The sequence below is a fragment of the Polypterus senegalus genome, chromosome 1 (genome assembly GCF_016835505.1).
Source record: "Polypterus senegalus isolate Bchr_013 chromosome 1, ASM1683550v1, whole genome shotgun sequence".
Classification (NCBI taxonomy): Eukaryota; Metazoa; Chordata; class Cladistia; order Polypteriformes; family Polypteridae; genus Polypterus; species Polypterus senegalus.
This window is the reverse complement of record NC_053154.1, coordinates 280,745,397-280,762,181: the sequence shown is the minus strand read 5'-3', so window position 1 is coordinate 280,762,181 and position 16,785 is coordinate 280,745,397. Positions and strand designations below refer to the sequence as shown.

At 41.3% G+C, this 16,785-nt stretch overlaps 1 protein-coding gene across 1 annotated transcript in view; it reads left to right on the top strand.

The window, feature by feature from the left end:
* The window catches only part of LOC120542817 (PDZ domain-containing protein 7-like), a 93,359-nt gene that overhangs the window by 62,630 nt on the left and 13,944 nt on the right, over positions 1-16,785 (top strand). The window contains exons 11-12 of the mRNA XM_039775497.1: positions 13,889-14,064; positions 14,185-14,276. Of these exons, the coding sequence (XP_039631431.1) occupies positions 13,889-14,064; positions 14,185-14,276 (268 nt within the window). The remainder of the gene's footprint in view (positions 1-13,888; positions 14,065-14,184; positions 14,277-16,785) is intronic.

Sequence of the window (16,785 nt, the reverse complement as noted above, 5' to 3'; positions counted from 1 at the left end):
CCCGCTAATACTAAAAGCATCGCGGGAACTGGTTAATTTGTTTTCACGCGTGGGCATACCCAAGGAGGTCCTCACGGACCAGGGTACGCCCTTCACTTCGGATACGCTCAAGGAGGTAGCCAAATTACTGCAGATAAAGCACCTGAAAGCGCCAGTCTATCACCCGCAAACTGACGGGTTGGTGAACGTTTAATCAGACGCTTAAGCAGATGCTCCGCAAGGTAGTCAGCGGACGGCAGGAACTGGGACCAGCTCCTCCCGCCGTGCTTTTGCCTACCGGGAGGTACCCCAGGCCTCTACAGGCTTCTCCCCATTTGAATTACTATACGGGCGACAACCCCGGGAATCCTCGACATCCTAAAAGAAGGCTGGGAGGCCGAGGCTCTTCCCTCCTCTAACATTTTGAGCGTGAGCGCAACTGCGCGACCGACTCACAAAGATCAGGCCCCTCCTAAAAGAGCACGTGACTCGTGCGCAAGCAGCGCAGGCCCGGTGTTACAACCGCAACTCCGTCCTCAGGGAGTTCCGCCCGGGGGACCGAGTTATGGTGCTCGTCCCGACCTCCCACTCGAAGCTGCTCGCCACTGGCAAGGGCCTTACGAGGTTAAGGAGAGAAAGGACTCGCCGACTATTTGGTGAAACAGCCCAATCGTCGACCGAGTGAGAGGATCTATCATGTCAACCTGTTAAAGCCCTGAGAGATAGAGAGGAGCTCCCAGCTCCCATAGGTCACTCTCCCTTTCGCAAGCACAACTGCCCTTAACCTCGCGAAGAGCTGACCCCAAGCAGCGGCAGGAGTTAGCCCAAACACTCCGAGCCATCCCGAGGTAGTGAGCGAGTCACCCGGCCGGACCGCGCTGATTGCCCACGATATAGTCACGGAGCCCGGGGTAATCGTCCGGGAGAGGCCCTACAGACTCCCGGAGGCAAAACGCGCAGAGGTCGAACTGGAGGTGAAACGTATGTTGGACATGGACATAATTGAAGAGAGCCATAGTCCCTGGTCCAGCCCTATTGTCCTCGTCTCCAAGCCAGGCGGCTCCTGGAGGTTCTGTAATGACTTTAGACGCCTGAATCAGATCTCCAAGTTCGATGCCTACCCCATGCCCCGCATTGGCGACCTCCTTGAGCGGCTGGAGTGCGGCTCGTATCTGACTACCCTTGACATGACAAAAGGGTATTGGCAAATTCCTTTAACGGCATCCGCAAAGGAGAAAACGGCCTTTAGCACCCCTAGCGGGCACTGGCAGTACAAGGTCCTCCCATTTGGGCTGCACGGGGCTCCGGCGACCTTCCAACGCCTGGTAGATAGAGTGCTGAAGCCCCACCAGTCCTATAGTGCCGCCTACCTGGATGGCGTTGTCATCTATTCCGGCACCTGGGAGGAGCATCTACTGCAGGTCGCAGCTGTCCTCCGAACACTGGCTAAAGCCGGCCTCCGCATAAACCCCGGAAGTGTTTTTGGATTAAAGGAGGCCAAATATTTAGGCTACCTCGTGGGACAAGGACAGGTGCGGCCACAGAGCTCCAAAGTTAAAGACATCGTAGAATGGCCCCGTCCGAGTACCAAGAAACAGGTGCAGGCTTTCTTGGGGCTTGCGGTTACTACCGCCGGTTTGTTCCCGTTTCTCGAAGAGCAGCACCCTTGACTGACCTGACAAAAAGGGCGCTCCCTATACGTGGTGTGGACCGACAAAGCAGAACACGCGCTCAGTGACCTAAAGAAGGCCCTAACGCCGGCACCTGTGTTACGGACGCCCGATTTTGGGCTCCCGTTTATTCTCCAGACCGACGCTTCGGACACAGGCCTGGGTGCCGTGCTGAGCCAAAGCGTCGATGGTGTCGAGCACCCTGTGATGTACCTTAGCCGGAAACTGATGGACCGGAGACCCGCACGCGGCAGTGGAGAGGGAGGCCTTGGCCATTAAGTGGGCAGTGACCCACCTCCGGTACTACCTGCTGGGTCGCGAATTCGCTCTGGTGACTGATCACGCTGCACTTCAGTGGATGTCCCTACACAAAGAGTCGAATCCGCGGGTCACCAGGTGGTTCCTGGACTTACAGCCGTATAAGTTCACTGTCACTTATCGGCGGGCACCCTTCAGGCCAATGCCGATGCCCTCTCGTATTCACGACCTCTCGGTTAGGTCCGCCCGACCTGACGGTCCTGGGCTAAGGGGGATCGGTCACGCACGCGAGTAGGAGGCAGCGGATTGATTCGATAGCACCTGGGAAACCATTCGCCGCCAGGGAATGGCGGGTATTAACTTTCTCCCTCTGCTTCCTCATAGAAAGAAAGACCTTCCTGCACCATAGGCCTGGATTGACCGCGGTGCGATACTTCCGCCCTTCCTCCGCCATCTTGCCCTGACGTCATCCTTCCCATCCTCCCTTGCGGTCCTTCCCGGCATCCCTCCACTTCCGGCTCCTCCCCAATAAAATGGCCGCGACGCCAGGAGTCGGCGTCGCGTTATGAACTGTTTAGTTTATGCAAAGACCGGTTTTTCCTTTTGTTTGAAAGCGTTCTGTACAATATACGGGGCCGGAAACCCCAACCCTTATTGGTGTCTCCTCGGTCCTTCACAATATATATATATATATATTATATATATATATATATATATATATATACTAGCAAAATACCCGCGCTTCGCAGCGGAGAAGTAGTGTGTTAAAGAAGCAATGAAAAAGAAAAGGAAACATTTTGAAAATAACGTAACATGATTGTCAATGTAATTGTTTTGTCACTGTTGTGAGTGATGAGTGTTGCTGTCATATATATATATATATATATTGACACACACACAAACATTATATATATACATATCTATACATATACACATAAATATACACACAAATACATATATATATATATACATACACACACACACATATATAAACAATTATATACATATACATACATATCTACATATATACACACACAGCTATTTCGTATCAGTGCAATACGCTGCTTGTTAAAACGGATAACTCCGCTCTTACGCAAGTCTGCGTGGATATTATGAACTATCAGATTTGTTCAAGTTCTATTTAAATTTTAAATAGAAGGAATTTTTATTTAGTCGACAGAAATATCTTTGGTAGGAATGGTAAAACAGACAGGAATATTATTCAGTGAATAAATCAACTCAAACCTTAAACAACTTATAATATTTTGCTCTCCATAAAATATATCCTGTCTAAATTATACAAGTTAGAAATAAAGTAAACGTTAAAAGAACAAACATTCACATTTCTTTACTCTTATGTAATTTTATATAAAAAATAAACTTAGATTTTAAATATCCCAAAAGATTTTGCTCTCCATAAAAATATATCCTGTCAAAATTATACAAATTCAAATATGAACATGCTGCATAACAAAACCTAGAAATATAAATAAAATGTGTTCCTTTCAGCAATAACAAATCAAATCATTCAGTTGTCTTTGCTCATATGTCATTTTAGAGCTGGACGCCTGGCATCTTTTTTTGGCAACAAGTTCGTTTCTGTTTGGTGTGAGGTTCTGTGTTGGAGATTCTCAGGATGGATTGCAGGTGCTCATCAGTGAGGCTTACTCCTGTGTGCTGTTTTGTTAGTCTTTATCACTGAGAAGAGCTTCTCACACAGATATGTGGTACCAAACATGCACAAGGTTCGAGCCGCATGTAGACGGACTTTTTTTGTTCTTCAAAGTCACCAAAGCGCCGTGCAAACTCAGTGCGCCAGTTTATCAGCAAAGTGCGATTTGGGAACACTGTAGTGACGACTTGGTTCAACATTACTTGGCAACAGGGAAAGTGGGGCAAATTGCACTGGTGCATTTGTGTCTCCCATAAAAGCAGCTTCACTTGAAATCACTTTGTGATTGTGCACGGTAAAAACGTCCGCTGAAGTGTCAGATTCTTATTTAATTCTTCTGCTTTCTGTATCTTCTGCATTGCATTCAGGTTACCCTGATGTTTTGTCTCATAGTGCCGTCTTAGATTAAATTCTGTAATTACAGCCACATTAGCTCCACAAATGAGACACACGGGTTCAGTAAACATATACTCAGCCTCCCATCGGTTTTAAAGGCTCTATTTTCAGAATCAACTTTTCTTCAGCATCGTGGTGAGCTAGCTTCGCAATAACTTGCAGCATCATAAGCTACACTTGATAAACGCGGTAAGTGTTCGGCAAGGCAGCTGAAGCGCTGCATTATGGGATCTGTAGTTTATTGTGTTACCAGCGCTTCATATACCCTGGCCATTAATAACAATAATACAGTATATAAAATGATCTCGCCGGATATAATTACATATATAATTACACGCCGGGCCGGATGTGGCCCGCGGCCCTTGAGTTTGACACATATGGACTAAATAGAACTTGAAAAGATATATTTTTTTCAAATGTGATCACAATTCAGATAGAGTTGACGCAAGACTACAGCCTGCATGCCTCAATAAGTCATCCTCCCTCGCTCTTACTTTTTACCGCTCATCTAATGAATACACTGAGTATGGCTTTACCAAAACAATCATTGATGGCGAATAAAGTATCCATTATTCGAGTATGTAGATCGGGATATATATATATACATACAGTGATCCCTTGCTGTATCGCGCTTTGACTTTCGCGGTTTTTATATGTAAGCATATGTAAATGTATATTGTGGATTTTTCGCTGATTCACGGATTTCTGCGGACAATGGGTCTTTTAATTTATGGTACATGCTTCCTTAGTTTGTTTGCCCAGTTGATTTCATACAAGGGACGCTATTGGCGGATGGCTTAGAAGCTACCCAATCAGAGCACGTATTACATATTAACTAAAACTCCTCAATGCTATAAGATATGCCTCCTGCGCGGTGCTCATTGTTTGCTTGTCTCTGCCTCTATCTCACCCTCTCTGACATTCTCTGCGCCTGACGGAGGGGGTGTGAGCAGAGGTGCTGTTTGCACAGAAGCTGTTTGCCTAGTGGATACGGACGCTCCTCTAAGAAATGCCGCTTATCGAGGTGCGCCCAAAAGCACACTTATTGATTTTTGATTGTTTGCTTTAATCTCGCGCTCTCTCTCTCTCTCTCTGACGTTCTCTGCGCTTGACGGAGGAGATGTGAGCAGAGGGGCTTTTTGCACAGAGGCTGTTTGCTTAGAAGATAATGGACGCTCCTGTAAAAATGCTGAAAGGCTACCTCGCATTGATCCCTTCATTGCCGCTGCTTTATCGCGGTGCTTGCATACTTAAAAGCGCAACAGCCCTATTGATTTTTCATTGTTTACTTTACTCTCTCTCTGACATTCTCCGCTCCTTAAGCGCACTTTGAAGAGGAAGATATGTTTGCATTCTTTAATTGTGAGAAAGAACTGTCATCTCTGTCTTGTCATGGAGCACAGTTTAAACTTTTGACTAAAGGGTGTTATTTCATGTCTAGAGGGCTCTAATAATGTTAAAAACGTATTTAGAAGGTCGTAAACAGGTTTTCTATGCTCTAACTGCTTGTAAAATATTAGATTTATAAATAAAGAATCTTACTTCGTGGAAATTCATTTATCTGTCTGGAGCGGATTAACCGCGATAAACAAGGGTTTACTGTATAACTGTGCGGAGAATATTTATAAACAGTGTGGGAGAGTTTCTAAGGCCTTAAAATGTATAAAAATAATCATACAAACATATGGTTTCTACTTCGCGGATTTTCACCTATCGCAGGGGGTTCTGGAACGCAACCCCCGCGATCGAGGAGGGATTACTGTATATATATACCCGCGTATCGCAGCGGAGAAGTAGTGTGTTAAAAAGCTAGAAAAGAAAAGGGAACATTTTAAAAATAACGTAACATGACTGTCAATATGCAGTATTTGTTTTGTGAGTGTTACTGAGTGTTGATGTCATCAAGGATTTGATTATCATTATTTCTTTCAATCAGGTTCGTATTTGTAGGATGTGTTGTGTTCAAGTTACATTCCGTGTTTGTCAATCGTTGTAAAGATGACAGGTTTCATTGATCGATTCGTTTCTTACTGCATCAATAAACAGCTCGTCTTCTTCTTTATCTGAGACCTGACACACTGCATGCACGGGTTTTTTTTACACTGTCTTCCTTTAGCGGGACATTGACTTTTTCCAACGTGTGCTTTGTTTCCGCAGTAGTTGGATTTATGAATATGCTTGTATGTATCAGACGCTTCATATTTTTGCTGCCTTTTCAATTGTGTAATTCGGTTTTGTTCAGCTCTTTGGAACTGTTGCTTTTTATCTGTGCACTGCGTCAGTTCACGTGAGCCACTTGGTGTTCTTGCATCGAAGGTTCCCAGCTGTACTGGTGCCATCTCGTGTAATGTCAGCTAAGACCCGGCACTTAAAAGTTTCTCTCGCAGTTTCGCTGAGTTTGTGCCAAACACCACCCTGACCATCTCATCTTCCTCTGCATAAGCACAGTCCTTCACACGTGAATATTTAGCGGCAGTGTTTGTATTGGATTGCCGCTGATGGACGGCCTTATATGGGCAGGCACTAAATTACAAACGCTAGTGGCAGCCTGTCTATGAACTTAATTTAATATAAACTTACGGTTCACGCCGTGCTTTGTTTCCGCAGTAGCTGTACTTATGAATATGCTTGTATGCATCATTTGCTTCATAATGTTTTTCTGCCTTCTCAATTGTGAAATGGCGTTTTGTGGTCATCGCTGTTTGGAGTTCTTCCTTGTTCTCTACGTACTTACGTAGGAGGCGTGATGATGTCACACGAAACTCCCCCACTGCCATCTCCAACTCCACTCCATTACATTATATGTAGAAAAATAGGTTCCAGTTATGACCCTTACGCGTAGAATTTCGAAATGAAACCTGCCCAACTTTTGTAAGTAAGCTGTAAGGAATAAGCCTGCCAAATTTCAGCCTTCTACCTACACGGGAAGTTGGAGAATTAGTGATGATTGAGTGAGTGAGTGAGTGAGTCAGTCAGTGAGTGAGTGAGTCAGTGAGGGCTTTGCCTTTTATTAGTATAGATATATATATATATATATACACACACACACATATATATATATATATATATATACACACACACACATATATATATATATATATACACACACACACATATATATACAGTAATTGTTGATGCTTTCAACATATTGAACAGGCAAAAAGTAGATCTTCATACAAATAGTGCCTTCACATAAAATTGATTATATATTTAAATAAAACACAAGAAAAATGTGTCTTTTCAAATATTTATTCAACAAAAATAGCAATATATGTTATGGTCTACTAGGTAAAAAAGAAAGTACTCCCTTGGCCTCAGAAGCCGGTAATGCCTCCTTTTAAGCACCAATGATTTCTTGTTGGCATTTTGCAATAACAACCCACCAATCTCTGACATCGACCCTGAAATGTTTGGCCACTCGGCCATGCAGGTCCTTCAGTTGCAAGATGTTTGTGGGCTTTCTTGCATGTACTGCTTGTTTCAAATCCTCCATCACATTCAAATGCAATTCAAATCAGGGCTTTGACTACGCCAGTCCCGTTACTTGTGGTGAAATTGTAGGATTCTTTGAGATCACTTTAAGCAGTTTCCTGGGCCAGTTAGTCTGGGACAAATTAGCTGTCCTTAGAAATCTGCACCACTTGTAGATGATTTCTTTTACGGTGGAATGATTGATTTCAATTAATTTGCCAATCTTTTTAAATCCCTGGCCAGAATCATGGGCATCCACTGCCTTGTTTTGAGAGTCTTAGAGCGCTCTTTTGATCATAGCATGATGACACCTGACACTTCAAAAGAAAAGAGACCAACAGACCATCAATATCTGAAGTTTAATTATGACAAGGGTCCTCCTGCTTACTCCATAAGGAGGTTCTCATCATTGATGCCTAATCTGGAACACCTGATTCTAATTTTATGGATCAGAATTGGTGATACATTTAAGAGTACTCTTACGTTTTCTATGTGGCAAATCTGCATTTTTGTTAATTTAGATTATGAGAATGAAGACACCATGTTCATTTTATGTGTCATTTGTTCAAATATGTCATCTTTAACTGTAGGCACTGTTTGCTTGAAGGTCTGATGTTTTTTCTTTTAAATATGTTGAAAAAGTCTGGGGTGTATACTTACTTTTTCACATGACTAAGTCGGGTTTCAAAAGCTATGGGCATTGACAAAGTAAGTTTAGTCTGTATCTTTATATTTAATATTACTGTTATTTTTTCATACATTCACCCATTTTGTGAAATTTTATGTTAACATCACAGGGTTGTGCTCAGCTTGAACCAACACTGGACAGGTTGTCAGCCCTTCTATGGGAACACTCATGTACCTGCCCATATCAAATTTACACAAAAATAAATTTAAGAAACGCCAGCTTGCATATATTTGGGATGTGAGAGTAATCTGAAAGTTATGAGAACATGCACATTGTATACTGACAGTGATGGGGCAGAGAATCGATCCCTCAAGCCAGAAAGAATCACTGTCCTACCTGTTATTGTTATTATTTATGTTTTTTATGTTTATATGATCATTATTGTCACAGTCCAGTCAACATGAAACATTTCATTGTTATATGTTGTCACTGTTACTGTTCTACTGACTGCTTGAATCAAGGTTAATTACAAAAATCAAAATTAAATTTAGAACACTTGACTTGGTTGGTTAGGGGAAAAGTAACAGGCAACTGAGAATATACTCTTAGGCTGAATATAAAAAGGTTTAAAATTGCAGTTATTATCAGGACAAGAACATTAGCAGCAATACAGTAAATCAAAGAATAATAGGGTTACAAAATTCCTGAGCAGAGCTATCCCAGGGTTCTAGAGTGCGACCAATTTGGTCGCACGTGCGACCTAATTTCTAAATGGTGCGACTAAAAAAAAAAATCAAAGGTTGCACCGTTGCGACCAGCCGTTCGAGAAAACGAAACTCCGTGACTCTTAAAGTCTCCCTGTCGTTTAATAACAGACACACATTAGGCCCATATCGTGGTCTAAACCAATCAGAAGGGCGGATCCCGCCCCCCCCTCTGATTGGCCGTGGTCCAGATATTCCTGTACGTATGTGTACGTTTGAAAATGCATGTGATGCAGTCAGACAGAGAGAGGTGAGTAGCCCATCAGGTAAACAGTGGATGTAGCCACGGATTATGAGAGAAGATGAAAAGAACGATTGACAGCTTTTTCGTTAAGAATGTTAAGTTAGGGCCTGATCCGTCCAAAAATCATAACCAATGCTCTGACACGGAGCCATCAACCTCCCAAGTTATAGCAAGCCCTGGTCTGGAGACGGCATCAGATAATGAGCCACATACGATCGAGTCCGTGCCCACTGAAATTAAAAGGGGTAACGTGTATACATTTTGAAAAGAGTGGCTTGACCAGTTTCCGTGGCTAAGATACAGTAAAGCTGATAATATAATGCACTGTATTTACTGTAAAGAGTGTGGGAAGACCATGGCCGGCAGTAGTGCATTTGTGACTGGTTCTAATACATTTAGAATTGAAACGCTGAAAAAGCACAATGCATCTATAAAACACATTACATGCCGCAATAAATGCACTGCTCAACTGTCCCCTCTCCCCGCTGCCTTTCAGCGGCAGGCAGCAGCAAACAGATCATCAGACGAGGCCGAGATGATACTTAAGTTTAATGTTGCCTACAATATTGCAAAAGAACTTCCCTTCACTAAATTCAAGTCCGAAATAATTCTTATGAAGAAAAATGGCTTGAACGTAAACCCGATGTACAGCAATGATGTCGCGTACGCCCAATTTATAGGAGTCATCGCAGATACATTGAAAAAAAAGACGTCTGTGCAAATTGCGAACAGTGCGTACATGGCATTCCTGATCGACGGAGACACAGATATCGCCACAAAGGAATGCGTCATTGTGTATGGGTGATATCTTGGAGATGAAGACCGGTGAATATACTTATTGGACACATTGAGGTCGAGCATGCTCATGCCCAAGTCTGGAAGATTTTAATGCTAGAGAGAGTGTGGCCAGCTGGTTTAGTCAAGGCCAAAAATCAAGAAGGCCAAACTACAGGAGTTGGCCATCCGAGGGGCATGTGACTGCAATGGAGGATAGTCCATAAGACATTGAGCCATGAGATGTTCAGTTTGAAGCCCTTAAAACACTTAATTTAGATCTTCTTTTTAGTTAATTTATCTTGAGATTTTTTAAGTTTAAATTTCAGCTCAGTAAAGCACTTTAAGCACCAACACTTTTTCAGTAAGTTACCTTTCTTGTAGAATTGTGCTTGCCTTCAAATAAAGAACTTTATATTCACCAGATTGTTAGGTAATCATTTACAAGTCAATATTGCCTATATGGACAGCGATTAAAAAAAACAAAGAAATAAATAAATAAATAAAGTGAACTTGTAAAACTGTGGTGTTAAATGTGATGCGGTTGAAAATTTGGGTGCACCTAACTTTTGTGCTGGTGCACCTAAGAAAAAAAGTTAGGCGCACCAGTGCAACCAGTGCAAAAAGTTAGTCTAGAGCCCTGTATCCTGAGGATTAAACACTACTGGGGTGTTGGGCTGGGCCTTCAAAAGGTGACTGAGCATCAGCAAACTGTGGACAGTTCAGAAGACAAGAAAAAGCTTATTGTGAAAATGTGGGTACATGAACCAAGAAATTGTTTGCATTTTTGGTGTGTTTAGAAACCAGACACATTCGCCTGACAGTCTAAAGCAGAATGAAGACTTGTTAGAGAAGCATCCAGAAAGACCACAGACTTGGACAAATGAAGCATGGAGTTGTGTAGAAATATGTAGTCGGGATAAGAGCTTTCTACTGCATTCTACCTATTATGGAAACAGGTACACACAGAAACTTTTTAATACAAGTATTGACTAAAAAGAAATGTAGAACCAAATACCCACTCCTCTACTTTAACTGCATCCCCTACCACACGGGTGTCGAACTCCAGGCCTGGAGGGCTGCAGCGGCTACATGTTTTCATTATAACCCTTTTCCTAATCAGTGACCTGTTTTCACTGCTAATTCACATTTTAATAGCCCTGTTAGAAGGATTCAGTCCTCTGAATTGATTCGTTTCCTCATTAAAATGCAGCCAAACAGAAATGAGACGTGAAACGAGCCAATAGATGACCAGCTAAACTGGGGCTTCAAACTCCAGCCAGTTTCTTAATGAGAAGCCAATTCTTGCTGTTAATTAAACTCGTTATTTAATTCCACGGCTTGTTGTTGCTCTCGTTCTGCCACAGCTGACATTTCCAAAACTGTTGATTTTCTGTTTTTCATAAGAACATCGTCAAAGTGTTTTGGTGAGTTGAGAGATCAACCTGACCTTCACCTTTCTTTATTTTCAAATATTATGTGATGTGGTGGCTTATTTTGTGTCTCATTATTGTTTGGCTGCTAATTAAGAAAAAGGAACAACTAAACGGCCTGAGTCAAGTTAATTAAAAGAAGTAATTAGCAGCAAAAACTGGTCTCTAGTTAAGAAGATGGTTAGAAAGAAAACCTGCAGCCACTGCGGCCCTCCAAGACTGGAGTTTGACACCCCTGCCCTACCACATTTGAAGAGCAAAAATATGATACTGGAGCATCTAATAAATGAAAGAGTAAGATGGACTAAGTAGGCTTCTGCAACATATAAACTTTCTTACCTTTTTTAATTAATCAGTGACTATTTCTTTTAATATAGAACCTTTCATAGTAAATTATTATGTTTTAATTGTGAAATATAATCATATAACCAATGAACATTAAACTATGGTGTGGACTTACTCTGTCACCTTGTGGTTTAAATAATCATCCTTCAGATTGCAAGCACAAATCTTTCTGCATTTTACTACAATTCAGGGGTCTATAATATAATAGATATATTTGTGTAAGCATGTGTTTTGGGCCTGCTAGGGTGTGGTCAGCAAGCTAAGGGGCTGTACTGGTCAAATACAAGTCATAATGCTAGTATCTATTTATTCTATTTTTCCCACTGCACAAATAGTTTCTCTTGCCCCCATTTTCCAGAGTCCTGTAAAAATGATTGTCTGAAGAGAAAGTTTATTTGTTCAGTGCCTATCTTCTGTTTTTAAGGAAGGGAATCCTCTTGAATATACTGCATAAGAGTCTCTTTATTTACCAAATTCCTTACTCGATTATGATATTAGGCAAACTGCCATTCTGTTTGATTCAACCCAATATATCACTTAGTGTGATCATATGACTGGAAGGGGCAGACCCCTCTTTCTCATTTGGATGCTCTCGTATTGGGTTGGCTCACTAGAGGTCTCTGTTAAGCATTTCAGATTTGGAATACCTTTGGAGTAAATAGTCACTATTACATTGATGTAACCAGCCTGAAACCTGGCACATTATCCTCGTAGAGGAATCCATTTACTGTATATGCATACTATGCATGCTATAGCAATCAACTGTTGCACATAATCTGCAACAATGCTTAAAAGTGCTATGACATTCACTTGGTATTAAGGGGCCTATGGTGTGTCAAGAAGACATTCCCTACACAATTACACAAACACCACCAACATGTGTCTTTGACACAAGACAACATTTTTCTAATCTTTAGTCTTTTAAGATTTTAGCAGTCATGTGGCCATTGCAGTCTCATTTTCCTGTTCTTGGATGATAACAGATACAGGTGCAGGGTTTTTATTTTTGGTAGTTAATTTGTTTATAACATGTCCTTCTGCACAAAACCATTGTAAAAAGCTGTTATTCGTGGATTTTGATACCTAGTGTGCAGCACACATAACATACAACTTCTACTAATCAGACATTCTGTGTGACAAGCAGGAGTACTTTAAAAATGAATAGCGCATATATAGTATACATGTACCTTCATCCATCAGTTATTGAACCCACTTACTGTTAAGAACATAAGAAATTTGACGAGAAGACCATTCAGTCCATCAAGCCCGTTTGTTTAGCTGATAGCTAAGCTGCCCTAATATCTCATCCATAGTTAAAGGTTGTCAAAGATTCCTGCTTCAACTCCATGTTTCAGTAGTTTGTTCCTGAGTCCCACAATTCTTTGTGTAAAGAAGTACTTCCTTGTTGCAGTCCTAAATGTAGTTCCCTTAATCTCCACTGGTGTCCTGAAGTACGTGATTTACCATTAAGTTGAAGGAATTTTTCTGGATCTGCTTTATTAATGCCTTTGAGAATTTTGAAGACTCAAATTAGGTCTCCATGCTGACTCACCTGCATGAAAATAAACGGGTCTAATTCCCTGGGTCTGCTGGAGTAGGACATGTCCCCAAGTCCAGGGATGCACTTGAAGCTGTGCAAGCAGTGACTAGGCAGGAATTTTGAACATTTTGCCTCCTTTTTGTTGCCTATTATATGTAATTTATAATATATATATTATTTTTTTTTGATCATTTAAAGCTTTGGTGAAATACATCTTTAAAAAATGCCCAGGCTTTTACTGAAAATTTTAAAACTACACAATGCAGAAAAAGTTTTGACTCTTAAAACAATAAAACATGCTTGATATTGATATTTACTCTTAGAGTACTATGTCTTGTTTTTTAACTAAACATACAATTAACAGTTTTCCTTGCGTAGCTGTAATTCTTCTTTGTTCCCCAGGCAATGCAGTTCAAAGATTTGTGATTAGAAGCCTTAAAAGGGGTAACTTTTTAATTGCTTTCTGTTACAATGCAGTGATTTGTGTCTGGGCTTTCTGGGGGCTGGAGGTGGGACTTACGCATGTGTATGCTCGAGTGTTTTTTTTTTTTTTAATTGTGTTCACTTTAACTTTGATTATTAATTTATTAATAGCCCTCTTTCTCATTTATCATCTCCATGCAAAAACATCACATACTCCTCTTTGATTTAAATTAAAACAACTAGCGGCCCATTTAATGAACGTGTCTGTTTTTTTTCCTGACTGGTTCATAGAAAAGGAAAGAGGCCGCTTGTTCTCCCTGTTTGGCACACAAAAAGAGGTCAGCTCCAGCTACCATGATGGCATTCCATTTTCCATACCAGAGCAGGGACTTTCTCTGGTGGAAGATATGGCCAGGAAGCTGCTGAATGAAGATGAGGTTTCAGCTGTTCTGAGACACTGTCAGCATGTGAGTTACCTTCCAATTTAGATTTATGGATGGTTTAAGGAAGAAATAATGTTTCTTTTTGGAAGCCTTCATAATTTATGGCTCATAGTATTATACAAAATGTTTTTTTCTTTTGTGCAGTATATTTCAGAAAGAGAGGTAGAAGATTTAGTTCGGCCTCTTCTTGTAATACTTGACAGACCAGAAAAACTGCTGCTGCTGAGAGAAATAAGGTCAGAATTAAAATTTTTTCCAATACCAGTGTTAATCAATATACATAAAACTGTGAAGCAAACTCTGCTGTAGCAAATGCACTTGTGACCATCCAGTCAGTGCATGGTTATGGGGGCTGAAGTCAGTGCTGCAGGAGCTAATCCTGGAAAGGGTGTTGGTCTACTGCCTGAGCATAATGTGACATTGACTTTTCAAATCCTGTGTGTAATTGAGTGCATTTGATCTTCTTTTTAAGGTTTTTAGGCATTTCCATTTGTCCTTGATTGCCTTTCTTTGAGCTGTATTCATGGTGACAGGATCCTTTTATTTTAAATTAGTAAAAGACATGTATTTTAAATAAAGTGACACATGTTTTCCACATAGTCAAATTAAATGTATTATTGCACTTGTCAGACATTTCACAATCACAGTATGCCTTTCATGAATATGAATGTTAATATCCATATTGATACTTTGTGTTGAACATTGTGTTTTTTCAGTTTTTGTTGCTTTTTAGTTTGGGTTTTATTCCAGCTATTGTGCCTTTTTAATAGCACATAGCATTTTGGTCTTATAAGAGGAAACTGAACTGAATATGTGAATGTCTGCAGGTTGATTTACAATCTATACTAATAAAAGGCAAAGCACTCCTCACTCACACACACACACACACACTCACACATTACAGCTTATTTACAAAAGTTAAGCTGGTGTCATGTCGAAATTTTACGCATAACGGTCATAACTGAATCCTACTTATGTACATATATACGGCCATAGCCTGCAGCTTGGTCGCCGTGCGAGGTGGAGTTGCGTCACCCATCCCCACGCCTCCCACGTAGTTGCCTGCCTATATTGCATCCCCCTTACCCACGCCTCCCACGTAATTGAGTGCCTGCCCATATAAGGCCGTCTGTCACCAGCAATCCAATAGACACGCTGCTGCTACGAGGCGTTTGTCATGCCTAAGACGAATACGATTTTCGCGAAATACAAGTTTAGTGAGAAGACGCAAGGTATAAACGAGACTTTTGATCACTTTGTAACAGAGTTAAAATTGCTGGTGAAGGACTGTGCTTATGCAAACGAAGATGGGATGTTCAGGGATAGAATAGTTTTTGGCACAAACTCTGCAAAAGTGCAAGAGTCTGAGCTAGCATTAAATAGATAAATAGATAGATACTTTATTAATCCCAAGGGGAAATTCACATAATCCAGCAGCAGTATACTGATACAAAGAAACAATATTAAATTAAATAGTAATAAAAATTAAAAAAAAATTTAAATAAAATTAATGTTCGCATTTACTCCCCCGGGTGGAATTGAAGAATCGTGGGGGAGGAACGATCTCCTCAGTCTGTCAGTGGAGCAGGACAGTGACAAAAGTCTGTCACTGAAGCTACTCCTCTGCCTGGAGAGGACACTGTTCAGTGGATGCAGTGGATTATTCATGATTGACAGGAGTTTGCTTAATGCCCGTCGCTCTGCCACAGATGTTAAACTGTCCAACTTTAATCCTACAATAGAGCCTGCCTTCTTAACAAGTTTGTCCAGACGTGAGGCGTCTTTCATCTTTATGCTGTTTTATGCGGTTTTAAATAAAACTTTGGTCATCGCACGAGATAGCACAAGCACAGCTGAGAACTTTCAATGCATGTACTCCGAGCGGCTCACGTGAACTGACTGTGAACACAGTATGCACACAAAAAGCAAGCACTCCAAAGAGTGCTGAGCAAAAAATACATTACACAATTGAGAAGGCAGCAAAAGAATATGAAGCGTGTGATGCATACAAGCATATTTATCAGTGCAGCTACTGCGGAAACAAAGCACACGGTGGAAAAAGTCAATGTCCAGCTAAAGGAAGACAGTGAAAAAAATATGGTAAATTGAACCACTTCGCTAAAGTTTGCAGGACTGGGAAAGGTAAACCCGTGCATGCAGTGTGTGATGTCTCAGATAAAGAGGAAGACGAGCTGTTTATTGATGCAGTAAAAAAGGAACAACCCTTTGAAGCTGAACAAGCCTTTGTAGATATATCAACAGGAAAGCAAGGTGTAAAGCTTAACTTTAAATTAAGTTCATAGACACGCTGCCGCTAAATATTCGCAGGCAAATCCATAATACTGGAAATGCCTGTTAAACATCTAGATTCACGAGTACCGATTTGGGTAGTGAACACTTCGATGAATGAAACCTGTTATCTTTACAATGGTTGACAAAATCGGAATATAACACAACACGTCCTCCAAATACTTTAACACACTACTTCTCCTCTACGAAGCACGGGTATTTTGCTAGTTTCAACTATAAACTACCCAATCACGATACACAACAGATACCGGTTATAACATATGTCTATTGACGTGCCTGGACACTTCATCAGTGATATGACCTGGGGTCATCAGGTGTTTCAGGTCTTTCAAAATCGGACTCCCTCACCCAGGCGACCTAATGAGGAGCGTTCAGTTCCCGGCTTGTGCCCAAGTAGCAAGTGATCACAGTTCACTCCTCTTCATCCACAGCCGT